Source organism: Cyclopterus lumpus, chromosome 5 (genome assembly GCF_009769545.1).
Source record: "Cyclopterus lumpus isolate fCycLum1 chromosome 5, fCycLum1.pri, whole genome shotgun sequence".
Classification (NCBI taxonomy): domain Eukaryota; kingdom Metazoa; phylum Chordata; class Actinopteri; order Perciformes; family Cyclopteridae; genus Cyclopterus; species Cyclopterus lumpus.
Genome location: NC_046970.1, coordinates 8899021 through 8909846, shown reverse-complemented (window position 1 = coordinate 8909846; position 10826 = coordinate 8899021). Strand labels below are relative to the sequence as shown.

Below are 10826 nucleotides of genomic sequence, written 5' to 3'. Positions count from 1 at the left end.
TTGCATCTAGCGGATCATTTCTCCTTGAGAGTCCATAAAAGCTTCCGTGCATGGTATGTAAGGGAGTGAAGGGCACCCAGCTGTATCACCCACTGTGATTGATTCACCAATCTTTTCTGCTCCAAGCTCGGGTCACGTGTCTCTCTTTGTCCCGTTTCCCTGCAGAGAAGAGGGCAAATAGAAGCACCAACAGCTGCTGAATGGAGATTCTGGTTACGCTCAGAGAAGCATCTCGCTGTCGGCCCCGAGAGACTGGAGAGAGGAGCTGTATGCCGAGCACACGGGCTTCTAACTAAACTCCACGCAGCTTACTTTGTGGTACGATTTGGATTTTCCCATCACATTATTGTCTGTTAGATCTGAGGTTAGTTTCTTCATAGAAAATGTTACTATGACAATTTTCCATATCTAGGTACCATTATGAAGTTCTCTTTGGCAGATGCCCCTCCTCTCTTCCTTCTTTTTCATGGGTTGTGGAAATTTGGATCGTGGTCTGTGCCTACGACATATTAATTATTTGTCATATTCATTAAATGTGTTGTAACTCTATAACGATGTTCATTCTATACACATGACATCTATTGCTTCTGTCCATCTGGGGAGAGGGATCCTCCTCTGTTGCTCTCCTGAAGGTTTCTTCCCTTTTTTCCCTGTAAAAGGTTTTTTTATGTTTTCTGGGAGTTTTCCTGATTCGATTTGAAGTCCTGGGACAGGGATGTCGTAAGTGTACAGATTGTAAAGCCCTCCGAGGCAAATTTGTGATTCTGGGCTATACAAAATAAACTGAATTGAAGTATTGGAAACTCCACAGATTTTATACATAAATGTCAGTGTACACTGTTAAATCCATGATCAACTCTTCCCAGGGCCTTTACTGTTTTACCAGTCTTATTTGGAATTCATGTTGATTGTGGTGAAAGCCAAGGAACATTTTCCACATTGTGGACCGTAAAGTTTAAACACATTTTCTTCCGTGGCTGTCATATCTGAGAAAAATCACTCAGAATAGAAAGCCAGCATTACACATTGGGAGCGCAGCGTTTGTACCCAACAAGGTGAGCGTAATAGGTGCCATTTATTGAATAATGGGAAATGTAGGATTCAACATTTTTGGACTCAAATAAGAAATCATAAATCTTGGCCTGTTGCTTCAATTTTGAACATTCTTTTACAAGCAGCAGGCAAAAACCTGCTTCAACCCTCACAGGCACATACATATTGTTTTAAAACCATTTACAAGGTGAGCTACGTAGGTTGGCTTTGAACTACATTCACTAAAGTCCCGAGAAACATCTTTAGCGTACTGAAGTTTGTCCTGGAAAATCATGACACAAACACGTGCAAAAGTAATAACGTTTAATTCAAATAAAACCATGCAACAGGTCACCATCACCCTGAATAGATTCAACCCATCATAAAAAATAAACATCCAAAGCCGTACATCGCGTTCAGTGGGAGCTCACTGTGAGAGAGGAGACAGCTCCGTGGAGCGTTTACACAGGTCGGCCCGGAGACTGAAGAAACCCAAACCAGAACCCCAAAACAGCAGACAAACAAAAAGAAGGGGAAAAAAAAATACACAACTCCTCCTGCTATATGTCTCTCCCCCCTCCCTCCATCTCTCCGGCTGCTAATAATCAATCACCATCACAAAGCTCTATGAACCATATGGCACACAGAAGACAAGTGTGAGAATAAGAGTGATGAGCCAGCAGTGCCCTGTTGATACATATGTTGATAAATGTCTAGTAGCAGTTAATTCCCGTGTACCGGACATGCAGTCGTGTGAGGGAAACCCGTGAATTTCACATCGTCGGGATTTTGCGGAAGCTGGGGACTTTGAGACCAACACGGCCCGGGAGACTTAGCAAAGCACTGTGTGGGGTAATTTTATTTATTTTTTTCTCCATGGAGGGGAATCTGCTGAAAAATAACTGCAAATTATCCAAACGTTTACTGGGGGGGTATTTACTAAGTAAAGGATGCAGCACACGATTGGTACACTCAATCATGTCATTGGTTATTTTACAATCTGGATGTAGAACACACACACACACACACACACACACACACACACACACACACACACACACACACACACACACACACACACACACACACACACACACACACACACACACACACACACACACACACACACACACACACACACACACACACACACACACACACACACACACACACACACACACACACACACACACACACACACACACACACACACACACACACACACACACACAAACACAAACACAAACACAAACACAAGACAAAACAACAAGTGAGATGTTCAGTATTTGTGTTGGATAACGTCTGGTCTGCGCCGTCAACTTAAATGGGTGCACATCCCTCTTTCTGTCCAATGGGAGGCTGCTGAGGGAGGGAGGGATAACATGATGTAGTTGACAGTGGTAGAGTAGTGTGTGGGAACGACGACGACAGCAGCAGGTGCCTTAGTTGCTGTACACCTGGCCTTCAGGCGGCTGGGAAAGCCGGCTGTTCTCTTTCATCATCATGTGCTGTCTGAGCTCCTGCAGCACCATCCGGATGTTGTAGGAGTTTCTCCACCTACACAGCGCCGTCAGCGCCTTTATTTCCACCTAAGGCGAGAGGGAGATCCTTTTTAATTAAGGCCTCAACAAGAGACATTTAGAGCTCGGCATGGAGGTCACTCACTCACTCACACACACACACACACACAACTTAGCTCGGTTTAGGCAACAAAACAATTTAGTTAGGTTTAGGCAAACAGGTTTAGGCAATGGTAAATGGAACTAAGGTGCAACCTGCTCATCAGGAGTAACTAACATTCATACACCGTATGCTACAGGAGGAATTTGTGATTAAGTGTCCAAGGACACATCAACAAGGACTAGCGGAGCCGGGGATCAAACAACCGATCCTCTGGCTCTCTACCACTGAGCCACAGTCGCCCATAACATAATAAACCTGCTTAGTAAGGTTGAGCAATAGATTGTCGTTTGGGTTAAAATAACGACACAAATAACATGACAAACAGCGGCCTCCTGGGTGATTAGTGTTTGTTGGACCAGTCACCCGTGTGAGCTTTTTGCAGGATTTATACTTCATTCAAGATTGCATGGCCAAGTATTTCGTGGGATATCTATGAATTACGGTGCATTCATTTTTTTTTGGTATAGCTCCAAATGTGGGCTGAGACCAACCTGCACATTAATACGTTCTGAGGCAGAAGACTCCTCAGTCACTGAACCCTGTTCACAATCAGTCAAACAATCATTTATTCATTCATCAGTGGTGGGGGAGTTAATCCAATCACACCACAGATGATGGTTTGCACAACTCTTCACTACTCCATCAAACCACAAATGCTCTCTTCTGCAAGGTAATAGACGATACTTTGTAAAAACGGCCTCTGAATCTTAATCAAAAAGGTAAAAAAGACTGCGATTCTCAGCACTCATGTGCTAACCATCTGCTTGTATTTAGACCGCTGCTGACAATGTGTCGAAACAATAAGCAGGCTACTTTACGGGACGTCTGATTCACAGGAATGCTACATTAGTTCAATGAAACAGACTCAGTGGATTAGTCTGTCGGGTTCATATTCAAATTTACATAGAGCGGATCTATTAGCCTCTCTCCCTCAATACAATGGCTGGTCAAAGCCATTCAATGCTGCAGAGAGTTCACTGATGCCAAACCCTGTTTACAATACAATCTACCTACAATTGTATCTGTAATAAATGGCCAATTTAAACTGTTGATCAAACAGGTAAGAACAGATGAGATTACATTTGGATACTCACCAGGCCGCTTGAACTGTGTACGCCGTTCAGGTTGATCTTGTTCACAAAGCGGACATGAGGGGCATGCTCCGGGTATCTGGATCCACATTCTATTCTCAGACTGTATATCCTGCCATCGTACACAGTCTGCGATCAAAGAAACGGTGACAGGTTAGTGGGAGTCAGGGAAATGTGAAGGCGTGAACCCACGGGAATTCAGAATCCGACCCGGTGACACCGATGACGAGTATCAAGGGTAACTATATCGAAATAGCCAATCATCTAGCTGATGGTCTCGCTGAAAATATGAGAAACAGCGACAAATGCTAGTCACCTTGGGAACACCCCAAGCCAACATCTCTATATGCCGTCAGAATTGTTCATGTAGCACAAGAATCAAGGCGGCCACATTCAATGCTGCAAAAACTAACTGGTGCATGCATTTTCTGTATTTTCTTCTAAACTCACCCAAGTACAACCTCATCTTAACACTCTAGAGGATTTGCAAGTACCACCAAAAGAAGCACAGCCGCCCACAATGTTGGGCTCTCAGGAAAACATGCAGCTTCCAGCTCAGAGCTTCTAGCTTACTGCAACAGACGCTGCACAAACTCAACTCATCCAGCTCCTCAGTGCATTCACTATGTAAGCTGTGGGGGCAGACCAGAGTATGATCTGTTGTTACGCAAAAATTATTATAACGAAAATCGAACGGTCCCGGTCTGATACTACATTGTTAGGAACATGACCTGAGGTGAGCCAAACAAGCTGAAACAAACAAACAAACAAACAAACCACAGACAGACGAAGGGTAACTTAACATATTGTGACTGGAGACACATCCAACATGCTAACGCACATTTGACCCAGATGTGCCGATCCCCAGGAGAAATGTTTTATCACGACAGAACCGTTAGAAACACTCCTCCTAATGCACATGGGTTTTTTCTATTATATTATGCATTTTGGTATTTTCTATTTCATAGCATAAGAGATGATTTTCACTTTTATAGCCTATTGTGTGACATTTTGAGAAAGTGTTTGTTCAGTGAAATGCACACGTGTTTGAAATGGTCCTTATTTTTATAATTAAAAACAGTTTTCCAAAGTTGCCAGTAGGCAAAATGCTACCTCAGTCACCAGCAGGTTGACTGTAAAATACATGAAAAGAAACAAATCCCTATGCATATGGGTTTTTGTCCACCATATTGAACTTGCCGAACCGTGACTCCAATTCGGGGCATAAACCGAACCATGACTTTTGTGTACCGGTACGCCCCCCAGAAGATGACAGATGATGTTCACCCAAACTGCAAAAAGTACCTGTATCCTACTGCTTTTCTCTAACTACTTCACCGTGTTTGCAAAAATCCATATCTTGATGTTTTCAAATCAGTCGATGAGAGCAGCAGTTAAAGATAGGCCTGAATCAGTTGCATATTTTGCATACAAAAAGCTGTTTTTCTAAAAAACAAATTCTACATGAAATGTACTGTTCTAGTTCACTTTATTCCAGCTCATCCTCAACAAGAAAAGTTACCACCATCTTCAGTACTCCTGCTGCTCATCAGCTAAGACTTGGCGTCAGACCTGCAACCACATGCACTCCATTAAACGGTGTTTCCAGCCAGGGTTGCAAAATTCCGGGAATATTCAAAGTTGGAAACTTTCCACGGGAAGAATAAACTAAAAATGTTGGGGTAATTTAAACGTATTTACCTTGTCATAAGCAGACATGCATGCAAAAATTTATAATACAACTTTTAAAAATGACATTTTTGACATTTTGTGAGTAGAACTTTATTCTTTCATCGAACAACAAAAACATGAATGTTGAATAAAAAAAGGTGTATTCCCTATGATCACCATCCCCCAACCCACATTTTTTTGTGTGTGTTTTTCCCTGAATCCTTTCAGGTCTAAATGCTTTCTTCCTGGACCTCATCAACATCCTCCTCACTGCTGTAAAAAGTTAGTCTACTGTATACAAATTAACTTGGTATTAAAATGAACATGGCTTCAGTTTACCAAGTAATCAATATTGTAGGTAATGACAAACAGTGTTGGGAAAGTTTCACTTTCTACATGAACTAGTTAAGTTCAAAGTTCACAAATTTTAAAATGAACTAGTTCAGTTCATAATTCAAAATGTTGAACTAAGTTCACAGCTCCAAAAAAATTAACTAGTTCAGTTATTTTTTTTGTCCCCTGCCTTCGCCCTATGTCAGCTGGGATAGGCTCCAGCGCCCCCGCGACCCTAATGAGGATAAGCGGTATTGAAAATGGATGGAGTTATTTTTTTCAATATGTTGCGAGCTATAATTTAAATCTCTATCTGTCTGTAATACCGCTCTTGGCCTCTATGCAACTCGGCGCTCTCACACTTGCCAGGCATAGGGCTGAAACACTGATGATGTAAGGATGTTCAAAAACAACAGAACGTTTATGTTTACATTTATGTTTCTGGCAGACAATGTTCCCAACCAGCTGCATTCAGGGTCCAGCTGAGCTAGGTGTGCATAGTCTTGTTCTCAACTACATTTAAGTTCCCTGTTATATGCTTTTGCAAAAAAACGTAGGCACATTTTTTTTTTTTTAATTCCCAAAATTCCCATGGAAACTTTCCGCCCCTTTGCAACCCTATTTCCAGCCCTAGCTACCATGAGTGTGTAACTCAGCCTCTGTTTACCATGTAGCTGACATTTCTTACGAGACAAGCCTAGTCAGCACAATCAACAGTTTTAAATGTAATGAGAACTCTACTGATTAGAAACAACCCTGACAGTTAGCGTTTGGAGCGCTCCAAAGGTCCTTGTCTTTTTACTTTGAAAACTGCTTAACTGAGAAAGATTTCCTCGTCTTTCAAGGACATTTGTTCATATCCGATTTTTAAATCCAGTGATGGAGAGAGGAGCAGTGTGATGCATGAGTGTCATAGGCCCTGGGGGTGGCTCACCTTGGGTGGGCCGATGATCATGCCATTCCACTGAGTTAGCGTCATGTCGTCGTCATTCACGAGGCCCCAGCTCACTGTGCCGTCTCCACCTCCCTTCTGACCTTCCTCCAGTTCCTCCAGCAGCCGAAAGCTGCGGGGAACTACGACGCCTGAAGGAAATTAAATCATATTCAATACTTTCCCAAGACAGAAATGCTGACTAAAGCTCTAGGAAGGTGTGTGTAAAAAAATATGTAACTAGCATCACTCATGTTAAAAACTATAGATTATTCTCATGTTCCTATAGTATCAACCTCTTAACCACACTATGACTCATGAAATAACTCAGTGATGAACTGTTTTGTTAGTTTAAGTGTTTACATTCCTGTTCCAGATCAAAAAGGTGTGATTGCACTGTTGAAAGTTAGCATCTGAATCTTTTTATTAACTGCTGTAGTGTTTTCTGACCCATGGAAGAGCTTTCTGCCATATCTGTTTCTTCCAGATCTTTATGAGAGTGCACAGAAATGCATTTCTTTCTTAAATAAAAAATAAGTGTTTACTGCTGACAAAAACTTTTTTTAAATGAATGCAACTGCAAAAGCTAGGAAGCTGAAAGGAATTTTCAAACGTCTGTGAGACAAAGAAAAATGCAGATGAACACGGTCCAGCCTAGGTTCTGACCTAGTCTTGTTTCCCTACACAAACAGGTGTATGCTTCTTTTACATCCAAGCATGTTGAATTTATTAATTTAACATTACATCCCATCAGTGACTGCTTTGCAAACATGGACTTGTAGAATCGTAGAATCGTAGAATCAGCAGCTACTTTGCAGTGGCGGAGGATCATGAGAGTGAAACGGCGCACACATGGCCCGATTATTACAGGCAGTTAGAAAGTAGCAATTCATGTTACTGACCAGATGCGGTATGTTTGTCAGGTCTGAAAGTAGCACGAGAACATGCACATGATCAGGATGGTACCAGCTCCTTCAGAGTTTGAGCCAGGAAAAACAAACCTGACCAAACCTTTGCCACTGAGCTTTGGCACCTGGACAGTGTATGGTCACGCAGACAGAACTGAGTCTGTCTCTGAGTCAGATGAGCCCTCATTATTTTCACATTTACCTACTTTGACGTTCACCTCCTAGAATGTCATTACGTTACTCAAACACAAATTCCAACTTGAAAAATGGAAATATGCATAGTGTCAAAGATCAAATGATATTAAATGTCTAAAATCATCAAATTACATTTCTGGAGGTGCAAAATAAATACTAACTCACGCCTTGATGACCAAACAAACACGCTGTGACATAATTTTAAGATGACTGCGCATATTCAGTAAAGCGTGCCTGGGTTTACACGTGCGTGATCAAAGTGTCGTGAATCTGTCTATAATAAGAGTGTACATTGAGCTTTCACCCACGGCCCTACTCGGACGGACAGTATTTAACTTAAATGGGTCGGTTAAGGTATTAGCTTTGGGGTCGCCAGCGGTGAGAAACTAAATCGCATTGCTAGCCATTTTACGGAGTTCCCTACTTTTATTCAATGTTACACACATACCGCTATGGGCGGCTGATCACGTGACATTGGCAGCAAGCATAAAAACACATTGTACTTTTGAGAATTTCTTCTAGAAAGCCGCGTCTCTCCATGTTGCTGCAAACCAGCTAACGTTAGCTTGGCAAACAAGTCTTCCAGCCATCAAGCTAGTCAGGGGCGTCACCGCCTTGCGAACGGAGAAACCCACAAATATCCCGGACAAACGGGACTAGTGGTGTGCGGTGATCCCGCGTGGAGCCTCGTCTTTTGACGTCTCGCTTCATAATGGGGAATCAAAAGTTGTCGCAGATCAGATGTGCGGAGCGTTGTTCAAATACTGTGCGCGAGTTTAGCTCGCCAATGAGGAAGCTAGCTAGCTAGCTAGCAGTGTCAGCGTTTTCTCCAGCTAAATGTACTGCTTCAAACTGTCAGAACTCCGCCACAGCCGTACTCTCAGAACTGCAAAACTATTGCGCAGCTAATATGGCATATTTGAAATTGCAAAATCAATGAACATATACTGTTTGAACTGTCTGTAAAGTCGGCTTACCTTGTGCGGCGAAGGCCGCCATCTTTATCACTGTTTTGCGGAAGCGCGCACGTACGATGTTAACAGGCGCGTGACGTGCAAGAGAAGAAGTAGCGTATATATTTTCGCTCAACTTGCGTCATAATATTGGGAGAGTATAGTTATGCTTTTAACACTCGTGTTTGTGTGGCCGTTTTAACATCAACTAGCTGGACTGGATAGATAGCATTTTGCAGTTATCTGTTATTTGATTCTGCCTGTTCTAAAAGAACATTTCAGATATCCACGTTGATATTTGTCCTATCCACAATAGCATTGTTGATACATTTGATATCTAGAGTTAACATTCTAGATATCTGCAAAATATCTAGATGTATATATAGAATGTCTAGAAAATATCTGGATGTTTATTCTACATATCAAAAATGCAATTGAATCCGAATCTGAAAGACCCCAATGCAGATGAACGGCAAAAGTTACGCCACTTTTCTGAGGAAGGACTATAGTACCAATATATGCAAAACAATATCTAGCCTAGCTATTAAATGTTAAAACAGTGTGCAATAAATGGTATTTGATTTAAGTTCTACAGTTTCCTACACTATAAGTCACAGCCCACACCAGAGAACACACTGACAATGGTGGTTATTGAAAGTACAGGTTCGCCATCTACTGGTCATTACGAATAGTATTATTAAAATAATACCTTGCTAAAGAACATGTGTGGCCATGTTGTCAAATTATTAAATGAGTTGTGGTTTATTTATTACTTTTTTTTCTAGGTTAGGTTTTTGACATATTGTTAATTATTGGATTATTCATTTTTGCAGCCACATTTTCTCATCCATTACAGCACAATGAGTTTAGAAAATCAAAACGGCTGAAACAAGCAATCAGTGTGTGTGATTTGAATGACCAAATAATCAGAAATAGCTTGCACGAAGGCCTATATCAATAGTGTGCATAAAGGCCTGTATCAATAGTGTGCAATAAGGTTTGTCTCAATATAGTGCACTAAGGCCTGTGTGAATAGTGTGCACTAGTTCCTGCCTCAACAGTGTGCACTAAGGCCTTTCTCAATAGTGTGCACTAAGGCCTGTCTCAATAGTGTGTACCAAGGCCTGTATCAATAGTGTGTACTAAGGTCTTTATCAATAGTGTGCACTAAGGCCTGTCTTAATAGTGTGCATTAAGGCCTTCATTAATAGTGTGTACAAAGACCTGTATCACTAGGTTCTGTCTCAATACTGTGCACTAGGCCCCATCTCAGTCGTGTGCATAAAGGCCCTACTTAATAGCGTGCACTAGGGCCCATCAGATGTGGATGCAGCATTTCTGAAAGGATTTCTTAACATTATTAGAGCATCTTCGAACGTTATTGCCATTTCCTCCAGAACTTTTCCTAAACGTTCTCCATGAACCTTGATGGAGAGTGGAGAGACAGGTTTTTGAAGGGTGAGTCTTTATTCCCATCAGTGATGTGTTAAAGAACATGAGAGCAGACTTGAGAGTCTGTCCCTGTTTGGTTACGTGATAATGAACATAGTGGGAGGGGGAAGGTTATCCTCTGCTCCACTCCTACCCACACCTCCCCCAGCCCTAGGAGCCCGCCTTCCACCCGCTCAACCCCATCAATGCCTGCCCAGCTTCTCTCTCCTCTTTATAGAGTTTCTTCTCAGAGTGGCCCAGAGCTGTGTGTGTGTCTGAACTTTGGGGATGAATGGCTCAGTGTTTTTCACAAGGACAGACATGTCCATTCACACTCTACTTTTCAAACTCACTTTTCTGAATCACTGGGCTGTGAATACAGGCCTGTGCTGAGAAACGTACACACGAATCCACGCAAACAGCCAGCCACACGGACTGAGGCGTCCCTCTAGAATCTTGTCTGAGATGGAACCATCAACTTCAAAAAAAGTTACATACAGTGTTTTGTATTTAGCTGTCACTATGTTGAGACATCTGGAGGCAATACAATTGCTCACAATCTTATATATGGCACCTTTCAGTGGTGCTTCTGACATGT

At 42.0% G+C, this 10826-nt stretch overlaps 1 protein-coding gene across 1 annotated transcript; it reads right to left on the bottom strand.

The window, feature by feature from the left end:
* Positions 1-1339: 1339 nt before the first annotated feature.
* Positions 1340-8923, bottom strand: ube2v1 (ubiquitin-conjugating enzyme E2 variant 1). Its single transcript, XM_034533145.1, has 4 exons — positions 8822-8923; positions 6745-6893; positions 3810-3935; positions 1340-2621 (listed from the first exon to the last, which is right to left on the bottom strand). Exons 1-4 carry the CDS (start codon positions 8841-8843, stop codon positions 2475-2477), a joined length of 444 nt encoding a protein of 147 aa, XP_034389036.1. The 5' UTR covers positions 8844-8923; the 3' UTR covers positions 1340-2474.
* Between the last annotated feature and the right edge of the window lie 1903 nt (positions 8924-10826).

What these genes read in the sequence shown, in the direction of transcription:
- ube2v1 (XM_034533145.1), bottom strand. Translation starts at nt 8,843, where the DNA reads ATGGCGGCCTTCGCCGCACAAG. An exon ending in TGATCATCGGCCCACCCAAG is followed by an intron (nt 3,936 to 6,744) that starts GTGAGCCACCCC and finishes CTTTGATCGCAG; the next exon opens with ACTGTGTACGATGGCAGGAT. An exon ending in TACACAGTTCAAGCGGCCTG is followed by an intron (nt 2,622 to 3,809) that starts GTGAGTATCCAA and finishes CTCTCGCCTTAG; the next exon opens with GTGGAAATAAAGGCGCTGAC.